At 37.9% G+C, this 20,280-nt stretch overlaps 2 protein-coding genes across 2 annotated transcripts in view; one reads left to right on the forward strand and one right to left on the reverse strand.

Moving 5' to 3' along the window:
* Positions 1-20,280, reverse strand: part of GFM1 (G elongation factor mitochondrial 1) — a 50,554-nt gene that overhangs the window by 13,011 nt on the left and 17,263 nt on the right. Inside the window, exons 7-13 of the mRNA XM_005907362.3 lie at positions 19,317-19,471; positions 18,678-18,762; positions 15,961-16,098; positions 14,418-14,519; positions 13,059-13,115; positions 10,382-10,519; positions 9,236-9,318 (exon numbers count right to left, since the gene is read on the reverse strand). Of these exons, the coding sequence (XP_005907424.2) occupies positions 9,236-9,318; positions 10,382-10,519; positions 13,059-13,115; positions 14,418-14,519; positions 15,961-16,098; positions 18,678-18,762; positions 19,317-19,471 (758 nt within the window). The remainder of the gene's footprint in view (positions 1-9,235; positions 9,319-10,381; positions 10,520-13,058; positions 13,116-14,417; positions 14,520-15,960; positions 16,099-18,677; positions 18,763-19,316; positions 19,472-20,280) is intronic.
* LXN (latexin) lies at positions 1,763-9,200 on the forward strand. The gene is made up of 6 exons (XM_005907361.3): positions 1,763-1,964; positions 3,170-3,232; positions 4,556-4,733; positions 5,055-5,191; positions 8,543-8,605; positions 8,864-9,200. The coding sequence occupies exons 1-6, from the start codon at positions 1,836-1,838 to the stop codon at positions 8,960-8,962; spliced, it is 669 nt and encodes a 222-aa protein (XP_005907423.2). The 5' UTR covers positions 1,763-1,835; the 3' UTR covers positions 8,963-9,200.

Consider the following 20,280-nt stretch of genomic DNA (forward strand, 5'->3'; position numbering starts at 1 on the left):
TTCCATAGACAGAGGAGCCTGGCACTTTACAGTCCATGCAGTTCAAAGAGTCAGACATGACTGAGCAATAATATAATAATTATATTTTTAAAAGAACCTAAATTGGTATGTGTGTTTTTAGCAAATAAACGCCTGATATTGTCTGTCACCCAGTACCTCTATTACTAGCCTTGATCTACAGAGATGGTAATTACATTCTTAAAGCTTCAAACTGATGACTTTGGAGGGCTCACACATTGTATTTCTCACAACTCTAACTGGTAATAACACAGGAGATGTTAACTAGCTGCATGTGAAACTTTAAAATTTCATTTTCAGCAAAAAGATCTATGTAATCAGAATGTATTTGACCCCTCTTTCTTGGGCACTATCAAAGGAGCACATAATTCACACAGCTATTAAGCACACACACAAACAACTATCTAAGAGGTTGGCTGTTAGATAAATGAGTCACTGGCCCCTCCATCAAAACAAGAAAAACAGCTTTCAATTTTTCAGAAAAAGCCTGAAGAGAAGAAGGGAAACCCTTTCTCTAGTTACTTGACAGCTGTTGGCTAATGTAACTAGAAAGGATGGGAATGCCTTACTACTTACTATTCTTAAAAAAAAAAATCTATTTACTCCAAAGACTTTATTAATAAATAAATTTAAAAGGGTATTTGAAGAGGAGAACACAATACAAATACATTTTTAACTTTTTTTTTTTTTTAAAGTAACACAACATATATATCTATCCAAAGAACCTTCAACACCCATTTTGGGAAAAATACTTAAGAATCTTTATTTCTAAGCCAACAAGCTGCAGTGTCAGTTTGGTTACATATCTTTAGAAAACAAATCTTAGCTGCCAGTTAAATAACATTTCTTAAGAACAGTCTAGACTACAGTGCCTTTAAAGGTGACAGAAAAAGGTAATTAAGAGATCTGGAGAGTAAGAACGCACTGACTACTAAAGTTTGTGCTTCCTTAAGGAGCTTTTAAAAAATGCTTTTGTCAGAAGTACTTAAATGCAGTGCCTTGTATAAACTCGGTTTTAAACTACGTTTTAATCCTCTTTCAAAGTGATCCAGAAAGTTGAAGCCTGGTGTGCTCAAAATCTTGTCTTTCTAAGATTAGCAAAGGAAGAGAAGGGTCCAAGTATCTTTTAAAATCCCCCTGCCCTAAATTACATAATCCTCCAAATTAATGCTATCGCTTGCAGTCTTTCAAACCCTGATTTGGGCAGAACCAGTCCAACATCACAGAAAGCTGGGGATGAGCAAGATTGTTCCTGGAAAGGAGAGGGAAAAGAAGGAATCACAATCACTCACTACCAGGAGCTCCTCTGGACTTTGCCCGGAGCCTGACACTGTGGATGGTGGATAAAGAAGTTGCTCCAGACTTTTTTCACGGAGAGGGAAACTCGAAGCCCCAGAGGCGACGCTGCAGTAAGGCAAAAGCCAGAAAGCCCCTCCCTGCACTTCTGTTAAGGTTGGTAGAAGGAAGGATGTAGTCCCGGACAACCCACCCCCAACCCCCGATTCCCTCCCTACCCCCACTTAAAGGTGGAGGGGGCTCTCAGTGCAGGAACCGGAGAGTAATTGCAGGCGGCATCAGGGCGGGGCTCCACATGGGGCCCTGGCCTGGAGCCAGCTCCCAGGCAGCTGGCTTTCAGAATAGGAAGGAGGGAAGAAGGAAGAGAGCGGGAAGGAGCTGGTGACCCCGCCCCAGCCCACGCCCAGCCCCAAGACGGCGGGAGGACTCTTCCGGCTGGGGTACCCAGCAGCAGGCAGGACGGGGACGGGGACGGGGACGGGGACGCGGACGCTCGCAAGTCCAGCCAACACTCAGCAAGAATGGAAATCCCTCCGACCCACTACCCGGCCGCCAGGGCGGCCTCGGTGGTAGAGAGCTGCATCAACTACCAGCAGGGGACTCCCCACAAGCTGTTTCTGGTGCAGACAGTCGAACAAGCCAGCCTGGAGGTGAGTCAGGCAGAGGGCGGTGCGGGCACCGGCGAGCGTTCCCTCCATTCCCTCCGCTCCCTGCTCGTCTGCTCCCAACTCCCCGACACCATGCCTGTTTCGGGTCTCACTGCTGCCGTCTCTCTAAAGAAGCTGGTATTTCTGGCATTTCTCTAGTCTCTGGGGCTGTTTATTGTTTTCACAGGGAAACACACACTGATACAGTTTTTATGGGCACTATTATAAGGAAATGGATAAATGTTCTAAGTTTGCGGCGGCTTCTCCCCTTTTCCCAAGTGAAACCTATAGGAACAGTTTTCAAGTTTCTTAAAACTGGTACCACGTTTCTCATCTACTGCTCCAATCTGGACCAACAAAAGCTCTGGTCTTGCCTAAGATTCATTGCCTAAATTTTAAGACCAATTGTTCATTTAACCAAAACGAAGTCAGAATGAAGGAACTGTGGGCTGAAGCTTCACTTCCACCACCCAAACACTACTGCTGTTGACTGCTGTGGGTGATGGGCTCTCTCGGTTAAATTAAGTGCTATGCTTAAGACCTTAGCAACCACTAAGCTTGTTTCCATTTTACTGAAATCTAATGGATCTGACAGAAGTTTAACTTCCAACAGTCTGTAAGAGCTGACAGGGAGTACATATTTCACAACCACACCAGGTAACATAATTAGGTATAAACTTTCAAATTGTATCTTGATTCAAAAGTGAAGTACCTAAATGTTTGTCTTAGTTATAAAATTTATTAAAGTCTCATTCTGCAGGTCCACTAATACACAAGTAAAAGCAGTATAACATCTCTAATCACTTTGCAGTAATCTGACTCAAAGTGGAATTCTGTTTGGAGGCTTTATGAAAAATCTTTTCAGTGGGTATCCTATTTGTCATCTTTAGAATTAAAAATGTTAAAATTTCTTATGTGGAACTCAGGGTCACAGATCTAGATGTCAGCGTTCTCTGATGATTGAAAGTGAATTATAACCGATTATATACGCTTTTATCCCACTCTTGTTCTCATCCAAAATAACCCTGCTTAGAAGACCTGCTAAATTAGACATCACACACACCGTGACATGCCTTGCTCAAGGTCTAAGGCTTTAGTCATTTACCTCCAACAGTCAGCTTCCCCTGGCCCCATCAAAAGAGAATGGATTCCTCTAACAATATAAAGACTTTATTTGTTGTTATAAAAACACATTTTCTTAATTTTAGGATATTCCAGGAAGAGGACATAAGTACCGCCTTAAATTTTCTGTGGAAGAAATTATCCAAAAAGTAAGTGAAATATCCTTTATTATGAAATAAAATTTGATTCCTTACATTCCAGGTCACCTCTGCTGATCAAATCATAGGATTGATTTGGTTTTTTGGGGTTTTTTTTTTGTTCTTTTTTTTTTTGAGAAAAAGTTGTGAAATTCCTGCCTCAAAAAAAAAAAAAAAAAAAAATCACCATACAAGGGTTAGTTTTTACTTTTTGTGTATTCTGAGATACACTTAGTTTTCTATTGAGCTATTTAGAAGAGGCTCTAGATACTTCAATATGAATAACTTTCCTTTGAAAATGTTATATATGCATAGGTCAGTGTGAATTTATGCGAATAATATGAAGAAGTGAAATAATTAACTCTCTAATCATCATTAGGTGTTTTTTATTTCTGTCTCATTCTGTTTCTTTTATTTAAAGAAAGCAAGTGCTTTTAGTTATTTATCAGCAACAGAAAGGCCAACTGATACCACTGTGTTCAGATTAGAATCCTTCAGTAATGGGGCAGGGACAATTTTAAAAATTATACACCTATCTAATTATTAACAAGACAAACTTAAAAGGAAGGAACTGCCACTTGTACAATAACCATCTTGAAATTTTAAAAAGCTTGCCCATTTGTTAAGCATAACTAAGAGATACAGGCTAACAGAGAGAGATCCACTAAAAGGCATCTGAGCTGCTAGATGAATATTCATCTTTATAAAGCAGAACCAATGCTACAATCTTCTCATTTTACATCTGGATACAGATTGAAGAATCTGAGTTTGAGAAAATTTCTGTTATTTCAGGAGGAGAGAAGAATAGAATGACTTAATAAAGTCAGACTAAAATCTGCCTTAGAGATGGACTTCCCATTACTACTAAAATACAAAGTTTTCAACGAATTTACAAGATTATGAGACTTTATAAGTTATAAACTAAGTTACCTATTTTAGCTACCTCTAAGAAAATTGACTTCCCTCGTGGCTCAGATGGTAAAGCGTCTGCCTATAATGCAGGAGACCTGGGTTCGATCCCTCGGTTGGGAAGATCCCCTGGAGAAGGAAATGGCAACCCACTCCAGTACTCTTGCTTGGAAAATCCCATAGAATGAAAAGCCTGGTAGGCTACAGTCCACAGGGTTGCAAAGAGTTGGACACGACGGAGTGAGTTCACTTCAAGAAAATTACTGGGCAACCATGAATTAGATACCTCTGAAATAGGCACATTCAAGTCCAGTCTGAAGTAATACCATAGGGGGACAATGCTTTAAAGGTTCTATCTCAAAGAATAATAATTAGTAATGGATGTCCATCTACATGTAAAGACCTTTTGCAAAATGTTTCAAACAGGAAGTTACAGTGAACTGCACAGCTGAAGTACTGTACCCTCCAACGGGACAAGATACTGCACCAGAAGTCAACTTCACATTTGAAGGAGAAATTGGGAAAAACCCAGATGAAGAAGATAACACATTTTATCAAAGACTCAAGTCCATGAAGGAACCACTAGACGCACAAAATATTCCAGGTATATAAATATATAGCAGAGGAAAATATTTTTTCAATTTTAAAAACAGTATCAATTTACCTGTGCTCAAAATTGTTAAGATGTTTACATTATGCTGGAAATAAACTGACTTTCACAAAAATATTCATTACTAATCTAACAACAATAAAGGCCTTAGGACTTTATAGACATAGCTTAATTACTTTCTGCACACATTTGAAGAAATGTAAGAAATTACTTAGAATTTATATTTTAAAATTTATATTATAAAAATTTATATTTATATTTCACTATATTTCACTAAAATAATTCCATTTATCCTATAAATATTTCCTTCACCAGACAGTTTTGGGAATGTACCTCCAGAAATGAAGCCAGTTCGACATTTAGCCTGGGTTGCCAGTGGTTATATAATATGGCAAAATTCTACTGAAAATACATGGTATAAAATGGCAAAAATTCAAACTGTCAAGCAAGTGGTAAGTAATTTCTATAAAATACACTCTAAATAGGTTCAATATTTACAAAAGGTGTCATAATTCATGATGGGGTAACTAGTGCCCCTTCAGTCATTCTGTATTTTCAGTAGTGAACTCAGTATTTGAAGGAGAGGTCAGTTACCAAGGCTGGAGAAGGTGAAGCTGCAGTTTCCAGTGAAGTCTTCAGTTATAATTTGGCAATGGTTTTTGTGTGCAGCTTAATACAGATCATTTCCTTTGGCAACCTAAGTTTTGTGTTCTGCTTACTATAATCATATGATACTGAAACTACCTCTGCTTTTTTCCTCTCCTCAAATGTTAGTGCCAGAGCTAGATAGAGGGTTGACACGTTCCCCACCTGGATCCGCCAAAATAAAATATTAGCATCTCAGTCTCTGTGAAGCTTGCTGCAAACAACTGTCTTTGATAACCCATCCAGTCATAACTGCCCGCCTCCTATCTTGTTTGTTGCTAGCATGTACTTTAAGTCTGACAGAACTACTCCAAACTGCCTCTTTCTAGACCTTAAAGAGATTAAAACAAATTGAGTTTAGCTTTATTAAGAGGTTTAAAAGAAAAAAATATATATATATATCAACTAGTAGTATTTAATGGAATGCAAGAAAAAGATTCCGTAAGAGAAAAGCACTTTCCATTGGATTATCTCAGTTTGTTGATAACAAAATGCAAGAAAGCTGGAGCACCTTTACTCCACAAACTTTTGCAACTACCTATCAGATACCTTTGGGCTAGATCACACATAAGTAACCTTCCTGATCTTTCAGTTCAGTTCAGTTGCTCAGTCGTGTCCGACTCTTTGCGACCCCATGAATTGCAGCATGCCAGGCCTCCCTGTCCATCACCAACTCCCGGAGTTCACTCAGACTCAGGTCCATCAAGTCAGTGATGCCATCCAGCCATCTCATCCTCTGTCGTCCCCTTCTCCTCCTGCCCCCAATCCCTCCCAGCATCAGGGTCTTTTCCAATGAGTCAACTCTTCCCATGAGGTGGCCAAAGTACTGGAGTTTCAGCTTTAGCATCATTCCCTCCAAAGAATACCCAGGGCTGATCTCCCTTAGAATGGACTGGTTGGATCTCCTTGCAGTCCAAGGGACTCTCAAGTCTTCTCCAACACTACAGTTCAAAAGCATCAATTCTTCAGTGTTCAGCCTTCTTCACAGTCCAACTCTCACATCCATACATGACCACTGGAAAAACCATAGCCTTGACTAGACAGACCTTTGTTGACAAAGTAATGTCTCTGCTTTTCAACATGCTATCTAGGTTGGTCATAACTTTCCTTCCAAGGAGTTAAGTGTCATTTAATGTCATGGCTGAAATCACCATCTGCAGTGATTTTGGACCCCCCAAAAATAAAGTCTGACACTGTTTTCACTGTTTCCCCATCTATTTCCTATGAAGTGATGGGACCAGATGCCATGATCTTCGTTTTCTGAATGCTTAGCTTTAAGCCAACTTTTTCACTCTCCTCTTTCACTTTCATCAAGAGGCTTTTTAGTTCCTCTTCACTTTCTGCCATAAGGGCAGTGTCATCTGCATATCTGAGGTTATTGATATTTCTCCCAGCAATCTTGAGTCCAGCTTGTGCTTCTTCCAGTCCAGCGTTTCTCATGATGTACTCTGCATAGAAGTTAAATAAGCAGGGTGACGATATACAGCCCTGACGTACTCCTTTTCCTATCTGGAACCAGTCTGTTGTTCCATGTCCAGTTCTAACTGTTGCTTCCTGACCTGCATATAGGTTTCTCGAGAGGCAGGTCAGATGGTCTTATATTCCCATGTCTTTCAGAATTTTCCACAGTTTATTGTGATCCACACAGTCAAAGGCTTTGGCATAGTCAATAAAGCAGAAATCGATGTTTTTCTGGAACTTTCTTGCTTTTTTGATGATCCAGCGGATATTGGCAATTTAATGTCTGGTTCCTTTGCGTTTTCTAAAACCAGCTTGAACATCAGGAAGTTCACGGTTCATGTATTGCTGAAGCCTGGCTTGGAGAATTTTGAGCATTACTTTACTAGCGTTTGAGATGATTGCAATTGTGTGGTAATTTGAGCATTCTTTGGCATTGCCTTTCTTTGGGATTGGAATGAAAACTGACCTTTTCCAGTCCTGTGGTCACTGCTGAGTTTTCCAAATTTGCTGGCATATTGAGTGCAGCACTTTCACAGCATCATCTTTCAGGATTTGAAAGAGCTCAACCGGAATTCCATCACCTCCACTAGCTTTGTTCGTAGTGATGCTTTCTAAGGTCCACTTGACTTCACATTCCAGGATGTCTGGCTCTAGGTGAGTGATCACACCATCGTGATTATCTTGGTAGTGAAGATCTTCTTTGTATAGTTCTTCTGTGTTTCTTGCCATCTCTTCTTAATATCTTCTGCTTTTGTTAGGTCCATACCATCTCTGTCCTTTATCGAGCCTATCTTACCTTATCCTTAAAGGACCTTCTTTATTGATATAGTCAATAGGGATTGTTTCAAGAGACTATAAAGAGAGAATAGTTTTATTCGATCCTGGGGCCATCTTTATAATTACTGTTAACAAAAGGAGCCACAGGATTTTTCAGTGCCTCATTATAAGCATTTAAGAGCCTTAAGTACAGCAAATTTCTGATGATCAAGGTTTGAAACTATGTAGATACAATATTTCTGTGTAGTTGATGGTGTACTTTAGATGCCCAAAGCAGTAGACAGCATAGATCAAAGCTTTAGTTACAAAATCAAGTATTACATTTTATTATTTTCAGTTTTTTAAAACAGAATTTCTATTATAAAATGGTTTTCTTTAGTGTAAACACTCATTTCAGCTGTTTATCCCTTAAACGATGCTTTTTTGAACAATGGAAATATTAAGGAATTTAAATGACAAATTATCGACTGTAATGTTCTAAAATGTTCAAATTATAGACTATAATGTTATGAGTTCCACAACTCAGAAACTCAAAACAGAAAGGGTAAATGATTTAGAGTAAAAAATGGAAAAAAAAAAAAAAAAAAACAATTTTAAAACATAGTTTGAAAGAAATCTTATTTCTAAGAGAATAGTTTTTCTGCCAGGCCAAATAAATTATGACATTCAGTTTGTAATTTTTTTGGCTGTGCTGTGTGGCACATAGAATTTTAGTTTCCCGACCAGGGATTGAACCCATGCCCCCTGCAGTGAATGCGTGGAGTCCTAAATACTGGACTACCAAGGAATTCCACAACATTCAATTTTTAATTTTACTTAAGTATTATCATCTACTAATGAAAACTGATTTTTAAAATTAAAATATACTTTTTGCCAATGATACTAAGTTTAAAATGCCAGGTTTTTATTTTTTATTATAGCAAAGAAATGATGACTTCATCGAGTTAGACTACACTATTCTCCTTCATGACATTGCATCTCAGGTATAGTATCATTTACCATTATTTAATGTCACTTTGGAAATTGAGACTCACTTTGTAGCCTCAGTGTATGCCTTGTTGATTTTGACTCTAAATCAGAATTCATGTAAATTCAAATAGGCACCAGGTTGAAGTATATTACCACTTGTAGCAATTTAACTTGTCTTATGAGGACTGTTTTGTCTCCAACAATATAAATCCAACTGTTTTCCTAAATGTTTTTATTAATTTTATCACAGCATTAGTTTCTTTTACTTGCAGGAGATTATTCCTTGGCAAATGCAAGTTCTCTGGCATCCACAATATGGTACTAAAGTAAAACATAATAGCCGTCTGCCAAAGGAAGCACAATTGGAATAAACGAAGACTGTAACATTGGATTAAGTGTAAACATGCTTGTTAACGATGACCTGTATACCAGTCTTCACTGATATCTAGCTTAAGGGGTTAGACAAGTCCCAAAAGTGTCATTATCTATACATGGCCTGATTACAGTACAGAACTATATAGCTTCCATAATAAAGAGCATCACAGTGTACAAGTGTCTTATCAACAGCAGTGGTGCCGTGTATACCCCTAATAAAACCTTTTAATTCCAGCCTCATTGCTTGTTTCATCGTGTTGGATACTTACGGAACAGGGGCCGTAATAGTCTCTCTGAACGCAACTTTTGGCTTTCCTGTGATACAAGGACAGCCATATTCTCTTTCCATTCGCTAAAAAGAACAAGAGAGATCTTTTTTGATATATTTAAATTAAAAAATAATAGAAGAAAAATCCTAAGAGTCTTAATTACCTCAGGATTCATTTAAAAGTGAAAGTGTTAGTCACTCAGTCATGTCCGACTCTTCGTGACCCCACAGACTGTAGCCCATCAGGCTCCTCTGTCCATGGGATTCTCCAGGCAAGAATACTGGAGTGGGTTGCCATTCCCTTCTTCAGGGAATTTTCCCAACCCAGGGATCAAACCCGGGGGTTTCCTGCATTGCAGGCAGATTCTTTACCATCTGAGGCACCAGGGAAGGTTATGATGAGCAAATAATAAATCTAAAATAACTTAAGTACCTTATGAGGATAAATACATTACGAACTTTTACAGATTTTATATAAACAAATTCTAATTTAGACTGATTAACTTACACTTACCTCCGGTTAATCTACTAAAACTTTACCTTTGCTCCATTTTATTACATATTTATTGGGATGGTATATGGATCTATTGTCAGAATTTTCTACTATCTCAACTTCAGAGATACAATTACAACCAGAATTTTTATCGTAAGTCAGATATATTAAAAAAAAAGTCATATATTTTGATCTCATTCATATACACATAAGACCTTTCCTAGGAAAGAAGGGTCTCCCATCTACCCATTTGTTTATCTATTTTATATTGATCTTCAAGTACTGACTTGAGAAGAAAACAGATAAGAAACGGTCTGGAGAGTGAGTACTGGTGGGCTGACTTTCTCAGCCGGTTTCTCCCTGAGGTTGTCCCCCTAAGGCTGAGACCTTAGGGATATACTTGACCCAAAGAACCATGACCTAGGTATGGATGGATGGTCTGACTGCAATGGTTTACAAATAAAAATATTTAGAGATCAAAAGTAATTAATTAGTAACAGACAGTAGAAGATGCAGTATACCACATCTGGATAAAACCAGAGTGAAGACTGAAGAAACCACTATTAGTTTACGACCATTAGACTGAGAATTCTTGACTTTTACACTCTTAAAACACAGACATAAATGACGTGACTTGAACTTGTTATTCACTACCTGAGCATAGATTTCCAGGTGTAATTCTCCCATTCCAGATACAATTGTCTCTTTGCTGTCAGTGTCAAAGTGGACTTTAAATGTGGGATCTTCTCTTGTAAACCTGCCAATACCTTTGGAAAATTTTTCCAGATCATTCTTAAAAAAACAAAAAACAAAAAACATTATACATTGTACTAAGCATGATAAGCAATGAAACTGTTAAAATAATCTGACTGAATGAAATAAAAAACATGGGCAGTTAAATAAAAATGATCTACCATTTAAGTTCTTCACGCTATTTTAATATATGAGCTTGGATACCACACAAGAGAGCAAGGAACAGCTAACTTACACAATTTTCTTTTCACACCAAGATTCAAGAGCCTAAGACTTAACTCCGCCCTTTCCTATTGACGAAATCTCTCCATTTGTGGAAAACTCCCCACAAAACAGAAAGTAGAATCTGTGTTGCAGTTTAGAAATCCTAAACCAAAGGATTGGTTGAGGCTGTCATCAACTGTAACTGTGTTACAGTTTAGAAATCCTAAATCAAAGAAATCGGCATGGTCACCAAGACTCTAGGTTCGAGAGGACAGTTAAGACCAGCAAATGCACACTGAGACATCTCCACTTCCAAATAATCTACCTGGATGTAGTCTGATGTACCTCTATCCTCCTTAGATGTTAATTCCTTATGTGGTAAGCAGAATGGTGTTCTTCTTTAAAGACATGCCCCATTCCCCCCAAATCTGTTACCTTACCTGATAAAAGGGACTCTGTGGATATGATTAAGGTTACAGACTCTTCAGATGGGGAGATTATCATGAATAATCTGGACAGGTCCAGTGTAATTGCATGAGACTTTAAAAATGGAAGAGGAATGAAGAAGAGCAGTTGAGAGACAAGTGGGAAATAACAGGAGATATCTGAAGCATGACGGGCTCATTTCACTCCTGCTGGCACTGAAGACAGGAGAAAGGGGGCTACGAGCAGCCTCTAGAAGCTAGGGATGGCCCTCAGATGACAGCACGGAAATCTCAAGTCCCACAACGAGGAGCTGAATTCTGCCAACAATCTAAGCAAGCAAGGAACCAAACTGTCCCCCAGAGCCTCCAAGAAAGGAACACAATCTTACCAATACCTGATTTTATCCCATTAAGAACTGTGAACTGTGACCTATACAACTGTAAAGTAATGCATTTGTACTGTTTTTAAGCCACTAAGTTTTTGCTAATTTCTCATGGCAGCAATAGAACATTAACAAGCCCTGAATCACCAGTGTTAACAGCCACATATGTAGCTAAAGAGGTGTTACTGTGCTTTGTTTATGTTATCTGGAATTCTAAGCACAAGGCTGCAAGGTAGAATTATCCCCATTTTACAGGTGACGAAGCTAGGTACAGACAAGTCAAGTGACTTGCTCAAGGCCACACAGCTAACTAGGAGTGAATCTTAAGTTAGTCTACCTCCAAAGTCTTCCCTTTTCCCTGCATTGGCCAGGGTCTCAACTTACAAGCTGCCCCACTACTGAGATTCAGGGTTTTATGCAGGGTTTCATTATTTGGTTTGTATTAACTCCAGCAAGCAGACAACCCTGAGACACCAAAAAGCTTTTTGAATATTGACCCATTTGATTTCCATCCATTATTGTGAACTATCAACAGTAAAATGTCTACATAAACTCTGAATTTAGGAATAAAGAATATTTTAACTTCTAGTCCTTTGTCTTCCAAAGGGAAAAGCAACCAATTTGGCAAAGAACTTTGAACAAACTGGTGTATCACTGTGGTAAGATATAAGGTTTGACTTGCTTCAAATTTCTGAGATGGAGTGACTGAATGTTTCTTGCCACCTCGACATTCTCTTCTCTGTAATTTGAGAAGGAAAATCTCAAGTTCCTCAAAACAGGTGAAGCAGTAGCCATTAATATATATATATAAGACAATCAATCAGAACATGTTCTATAATGATAGTACCTGGATGACAAGAGATCATAAAATGTTCACTCAATGCATAAATGAATTAATTCCAATATAGCACATTAACATGACAGTTATGAATATAACCAACTTAAGAACTAAACAATTATGGTTCAAGATCAGGACTAATTTCAGTGACAAGTTATGCAAATACAGAACCTATTCAAGCAGTTTTGGCTAAAAAGCTAAATGACATGAAATACAATCATAAGACTGTTATATCTGAAAGTGAGTCAGAACAGTCTTATTTGCAGGCCTTCCATGTTATAATCACGTTTACCACGTAACTACCATAGATGTGGTGATGTACTATAACCCATGAGGAAAGTACTTGATGCAATATTCTAATGTTCTTTACAGTGAGGTTTTTCTGCAATTTAAAACAAATGCCCCGGTTTCCTCTTTTCTCTCTCTTATGATCTGCATCTAGGAAGTTACTTACCATTCTGGAGCCAACGATATACCTTTACTATGGTAAGAGTTATAAAGCACAGTCTCATGAATATGTTAAAACCATCAACTTCTTCAAATATTCTGAGGAGTACTTACTAGTAATAGACTGGTAAATTTTAAAAGATGATTTGAATACTAGAAAAGGAAACAGAGTCCATAAGAGTGCTTATGGTCAACCCAAGACACCATATGCATTGTGGAGACAGGTGAAAATGAGCTCAAGGTCTTACTGTGATTTACTAAGTGCTAAATCAAACTCCCACCTTGTTAGACGGCTTCATTGCTATTGAAATGACAGGATCAGGAACATGAATTGACTCCTAAAATATTTTTAAAAGAACAGACAAGAATTCAAACACAGTACTGTATATGTCAGAGATGGATTAATTTTAATGTTCTTTACAGCAGAAAAAACACTATAGTCAACATCTTTAAGGCATACAAAATATATCTTGCTCTACTTTTCATTAAATTATGAATATATTAATATATAAATAAAAGTTATACTGAAATCAGTGATAAGAGAAGCAGAGAAAGGGACTAGATTCTTCATACATACCATATCTCCTTTAACCAGTCACAACTCTGAGAGGCAGATGGATTTTATTATCCCCATTTTACAAATAAAATAATTAAAGGGTTGGCAAGAAAAATGAATAACTTGGTCAAGGGCCAGCAGTAGCACAGGGCAGAAGTAAGGCTCTGACCAAGGTCTATTTGCTTCAAAGCTCGAGCGCTTCCCACGACCTCCAGTCCCTTCATACTGCTAATGACAAGTTTCGAGAAAGTCTCATTACTAATACTTACTAAAAAGTCTACTTATTGAAACTGATTTTTGTAGTGTCCTAACTCCACATGTAAAACCACAGACATCAGAGAATACTTTAGACAAAAAAGCTAAATTATAAAATTAAGAATTCATCATATGATATAGGAGCTACTACAGAGACATCTGTTAGGGCTGGACAAGTTCTTATATATAAACAACCTACTGTAAGCTCCTATCCCCTTTGTACTCATATTCTTCCTTTACTGAATTCAGGAGAGGAAGCACCCTCATAAACACATGGTCATACTGTAGAACAGCCGCCCTCCTGTGGGGGCAAAAAGGGGGCGGGAGTGAAGGGGACTGAGAGGCAGGAAGTCTTCTAGTTGCATCCTGCCTGCAGAGCACAGTTCTGATCTGTTATGCAATTCCCCAGAGTCCAGCCTAAATGTTACAGTCTGCTCTTATGGTTCTCTAGGAGACTGAGGGAGGCATCCTCTCTCCAGCTGCCGGGTTACTAAGGAAGGAGCACTTGGCTGGGACCAGCCTGATGATGGTGACAGCAATCAGGGGTGCACCCACAATGGGAAGGCAGATCTCAGGGAGGAGTCACAGCCACACAGGCCAGGTTACCTAGTGGAGATTTTCCCTCCATGCTAAACCTTGGAGGATGGTGGAATGATTTTACTAAGAAAAATCAGGTAAGTTAGCTAAGTTGACATTAAATGAGCCACAACCAATCTACACTTGATACCTGTGGCACTCAATGAACACTTCTGTGCTTGTTTTTCTGAAGTACTGAAACATACATTCTTGAAATGCAAGTGATAAACAGCTTTGAAGTTAAATGACTTACCATAGAAAGGCCGCTATTATCTTTGTTTGTGAATGTGTCTCCACTGGCACAGTCAATGCCAAACAATGCACAGATGTCTCCAGCAAACGCTTCCTCAACATCCTAAAGAAAGAAATAATGCAAAATGATACTTGCAAGTAATTCAAAACTGTACATAATCACTAAAAAGAAACTGCATAATAATCACACTGTGCACAAACAAACATGCCCGAATATCACCATGAATTCCACAAAGAATTAGACAGAATCAAAGCAATACCAACAATCAACCCTGGCAAGATACACCTTCAACAGGGCTCTTATTTAAACCACATCTCAACTGGCAAGATTCTACTGTAAATGGAAACTCAGAACACGGCATCTGTACTTGGAGATCTGCAGTACCTACAGAACACAGAGCCTCATGGTTCTAAAGTTATTCCTATAGAATTAAAAAGTATGTAGTACTGTATGTGCTGCCATTGTCTAACAAGCAAATGTGTATGACAAAGGCATACACGGAAAACTTGCAAAGGAAGTTTTGAAAACAAAGGCAGGAGATGTAAGCAGTTAAGAAAACACAGGAAATCTAAGAATAAAGCACTGGGGCCTCTAAACTTCCTAGTCTTTGTCCTGTAACAGTTCATTCATAACAGCTGTGGCTGTGAATGAGCAAGTGCGCGTGTCTTGCTTTAATGGTTACACAGCTATAGGGAGCCTTCTGGCCCATGAAACAGCTGTGACAATCACTAATCCCTCTAGCCTGCCCCCTGCTGCCTATTTCAAAAAACAACGATGTCTAATTTTGAAAGACTGTCTATTCATTTTCCAGGAGATACAACAGTTATGGACGCCAAAAATGTCCACCATAAGATTTTGCTTAGACTAATAAATTTCTCTAGGAATAACAGAGCTAAACTGGGAAAGGGTGCAAGGAGAGGACAATCTCCTGTACTTGGTATTCCTGCCAACGCTTAACCCTGTGGACCACAGAAGATAGGGCAGGTTCAGAGCCAATTCAAGAAGTCAGATCATAAGCCAAAGTTTATCTCCCAGACTAGGCCTTCAGAGGTTTTAAATCTTTAGATGAGTTCTAGCACCAATAAAGCCCTTCTAGGGGTTGATTCTATTTCCATATTTCAGGAAGTAAATCCACTGAGCAATATGGGAAGTTACGTGTAAATTTATTATTCTCATTTACTTTTGAGAACCGCAGTTCTACTAAACTAAAAACCTATTATACTCTTTCCAAGGCTAGCTCTTGAGGAAAGTGCTGTCCCTTCTCCCTAACCCTGGCCACTGAGGAAAGACAGCCAAGTCACAAATGGTGGTAGTTTTATACCACCATTATTAGAACAGATTAAGTGTTCTTAATATGTGCTAATTTAGCCTACACCAAAGTGCTACATGAGACATGTAGCCCACCTAACTAAAAAGGAAGAAGCTAGGAAAACACATTCAACTAAAAGTGATTTTCTTGTGGAGCTCAGGATACCAAAAAAGTAGACCCATTTCAACTGCATGAGACAGACTTCTGATTGTAGAGTGAAGCGCGGGTACTCACCTCCATCATGTCGGCATGCATGCGAACCAGTCGCTGCACCCGCACTTTCTTTCTCGTCCTCGTATTATAGATGTTATCACCTTTCTTCAACTCTCCTTGATAATTGCGAACGTACGTTAACTGGCCAAATCGACCTGCCTAGAAGTCAACATTAGGTAAGGACAGAAAGAGTAAAAAAGAGACAGGAATCAAAAATAAGAGGAAAATTTCACAATCACCTTCAAATACTTGCTCTCAGTTTTAATAGTACAACTTATATATATATGTTTCAGCTTATTGTCATAAACTACTTTGATGCTAGTTTTGAATAAAGTTAAATGGTTCTTGTTCTTTCTGATATCAAAATCCAAGACACTACTTGTTTGCTCTGAAAAAAGTTATTAGAAAAAGTTTTAAAATTATATAATAAGCCAGTTATTTCATAAGTTCAGTTTAATACAGTAAGATATAAAAATAAGGTAAAATTATATTAGAAAGACAACAAAAATATTAGAAAGGAAAGACTATACATGTTATAAAAACTGATAATCACCTGGAAAGCTATACAAATATGAATTCTGTAAAGTAACTGAATATAAAATGAATAATCAGGATTATTTCCTCCTGAATATTTAAAAGTTGCCAGTTCTTCCCATATTAATATTTAGGTTTAACACAATAGCAATAAAATTCCAAAGAGGACTTTTTAAATATATTATTAGTGATTTTTAATATTTAGAAGAAAAACTAAAAAAAGAAAATAACTCTGATATAAGAACACGTTAAATACTTCAAAATATTAAAAGTAATAGCCCTTATAGAATAAATATCTAAAATGTTTAATTCATTAGTCAATAGATAAAAAAGGAGACATGACAATCAATGAAAAAATTTAACACTGTTCAAAAACTGGTAACTGTACAATTGGTCTTTTATTTGGAGGCAGAGGAAATTCACTTAGATCTGAACACCACATTCAGCAAAACAAAATCCAATAGGATTAACAATGAAAAAAACAAAAAAAACCCACAAGAAAGCAGAAGAGACAAAAGTAAGTATTTATAGAATATAATCAAAGAGGAAGATTGAAAAAATGACAAAAGACAAAGATTGCTATATTTGACTATGTAAATTTTAAACTGTTTTTTTTATTTTATTTTATTAGAGAAAGGTTCATACAAGTAAGTAAAACACTTTGACTCTTATTTTAAAAAGGGAAGGACAAAAAATAAAGAGGGAATTACAAAAGAGGACACAGAATTGCATAATGATTCTATGGAAAAATGTTTTCTATTATTAAGAATTAAGGCAAGATATGGGGAAAAAGATTGGGGCGAGGGATGGTTAAGGAGTTTGGGATGGATATATACACACTGCTACATTTAAAACGGATAACCAATAAAGACCTACTGTTTAGCACAGGGAACTCTGCTCTATGTTATGTGGCAGCCTGTATGCGAGGGGAGTTTGGGGAAGAATGGATACATGAATATGTATGGCTGAGTCTCTTCCCTGTTCACCTGAAACTAAAAATATGAAAGCAATCTGGCAATATATACCATTAAACATTTAAAATATCTTGTATCTTTTACTCAAGAAACACATTCTGGGTATCCTAAGAAAAATATTCCTAGGACTTCCCTGGTGGCACAGCGGATGGGAACTGGCCTGCCAATGCAGGGGTCATGGGATTCATCCCTAGTCCAGGAAGATTCCACACGCCGTGGAGCAACTAAGCCCGTGCGCTGCACCTACTGACGGTGTGCCTAGAGCCCGGGCTCTGCAACAAGAGAAGCCACGGCGATGAGGAGCCCAGGTACTGCGACAGAGTAGCCCTGCTCACCGTAACTAGAGAAAGCTCGCACACAGCCAACAAAGTCCCAGTGCAGCCAAAACTACTAATAAACAAACACTGTCACTGCAATGTTATTTCTACTTTTTAACTTAAAATTACTTTTTCTGGATTTAGAATAAAAATCGTACTGTAAAAATTTAAAAATAAAAACTAGGAAAAAGCACCCCCCCGCCCCCCGCCAGTATAATTCCATCCCAGAAATAACCACACTTGAACACTTTCGACTTATCTACCCTTTTCCTCCTTAAAATATTATACACAGAAGCAACACCACCACAGCAAAAAGCATACCCAGTCCCCAAATCTTGGTTCCTAATACCATTCACGATTAAAAGGAACCAGGACTCTTAGACAAACGGCTGATTCTCGAGCTGCGGCAGGAAATGTACAACGTAAGCCTGGAAGGTAAGGAAGTGCTCACAGAAGCAAAATACTGGGGAACGTCTGAGGGACACAAAAGCCACCTGAAAGAGCACCAACCGCGAAAACTGGTCAGTCTGGCAGTAAAATAAATAACATAGTACTGGGTTTTAACTCAAAGTATGAGACAAATATATGTAAGTCCAGACTGATAAAAACAAATGACTGCATAAATAAATATGGGAGAGAAAGGACAACTCGTCCTTACAGAAGAATCCCACGTAACTCAGAGACACTGCCCCCTCATGGAGGAAGAACGTAATTCCCCACCCCTTAAGTGCGGGCTGTGCATAGAAACCTTCTTCTAGAGTCAGTATGGAACAGGGTAGGGGACAAAGTAAGTTTACAGTGGAGAAATCTGTAACTAAATCTTTCCTAAGAGTCACTTTGTAATAGGAATAAAAGCCTAAAAGAAAAGAAAAATTCTATATACATCAGTTAAATACATTAGAAAGCAACTTACCTCCAGTTTAAAAGCCAGGCCAACAAATGGATGGGAACTGTCTCTTTTGGGGTTCATTAAGATTTTTGTTTTCTCTTGGGAGTCACTTAAAATAAAAGACATACACATTTGTGAGATGCAACATTTGATATTTCTTTTATAACTATTGGCTTCATCAGAATATTACCTGAGGAAAAGCACACATGCACTCAACATTTCTGAGCTTATTCTTAAGTGAAATTTCACTGAATGGGATCAACAAGAATAACTTCTGGCCAATACTGCACTGCGACAGGACCAGAGTAGAATAATAAACACAAAATGCATCTCAGAAAAAAATAATGAAAGCTTAAAAAATTTTTGTTTCTTAAATAACATTAAAAAAAATTGGTTCCAAATGAGAAAATCTTCTAATGATGTAAATCTTGATAATGAAACAAACCATATTCTAACTTACAAATAGAATATGATATGGGAAGGTATAATATTTTTCTTTATGCCAAAATTGTTACCCAAACACAAATAAAGATTGGTTTTTATAAATTATTGGAAAAAACCCACAAATGCAACATAATTTCAAAAACCATTCTTAAATTCTTTTCCAGTGCACAGATGTTAAATTCTCTGTGCATAGACTAAGAATCAATTTCCAAGACTTACTCCTGATTGAGAATAGCATAATTCTGGACTTCAGATGGATTCGGGAGGTATTCTAAAACAGCATCTAAAAGAGGCTGAACTCCTTTGTTTTTCAAGGCACTTCCCAAAAAGACAGGAGTAAATGACCTGTTTAGAGTAGCTCTTCGAATGGCAAGCTACAAAAGAAAAAAAAATAATAATGATTAGTTCATCTTAAAGTTACATTTTGTGTTTCAGATCAATTACAAAGCAACAAATGAATGAAATAAATTGATACTCTTTGGAGTACTGGCTTTAGTGGAGACTGGAATAGGGTTCTCTACAACTTAAGGTCAAAATACCCTCCCCCTCCCACCAAAAATAGAAAGAAAAAGGCTATTTAACTTTCAACACTGTAACTGCTTTCAACCCTTAGAATGTCACTAACTTTCAATTTGGAGAAAAAACTATATACATACACACAGGACAGTGTAAATGGTATGTTAACAATTGTGTAAAATAGAGGAAAAAGCAACATATATGCAAACAAAACAAAACAAAAATCTATGGAAAGAAACACCAGAAACTATTAACTGGCAACCCAGTTTAGGAATGGGGCCCAGAGTGGCTCAGACATAAAAGAATCTGCCTGCAATATGGGAGACCTGGATTTGATCCCTGGGTTGGGAAGATTCCCTGCAGGAGGGCATGGCAATCCACTCCAGTATTCTTGCCTGGAGAATCCCCATGGACAGAGGAGCCTGGCAGGGTCCATGGGGTCATAAAGAGTTGGACATGACTGTGCAGCTAAGCACAGCACAGAGTGCCGGGCAGATGAGAGCCAGGTAAGAGACTTCTTACTGCATAACTTCATATAGTTTTTAAATGTTTAAACCATATGAAAGTATCTATTAAAAAAACAATTAACCAATTTATTTTCTTTTTTTAAAGGATATACATACGGGAAGCCAAACAGGTACAAGTTGCTCATAAATTAAGGGTCCTG

This window comes from Bos mutus, chromosome 1 (genome assembly GCF_027580195.1).
Source record: "Bos mutus isolate GX-2022 chromosome 1, NWIPB_WYAK_1.1, whole genome shotgun sequence".
Classification (NCBI taxonomy): Eukaryota; Metazoa; Chordata; class Mammalia; order Artiodactyla; family Bovidae; genus Bos; species Bos mutus.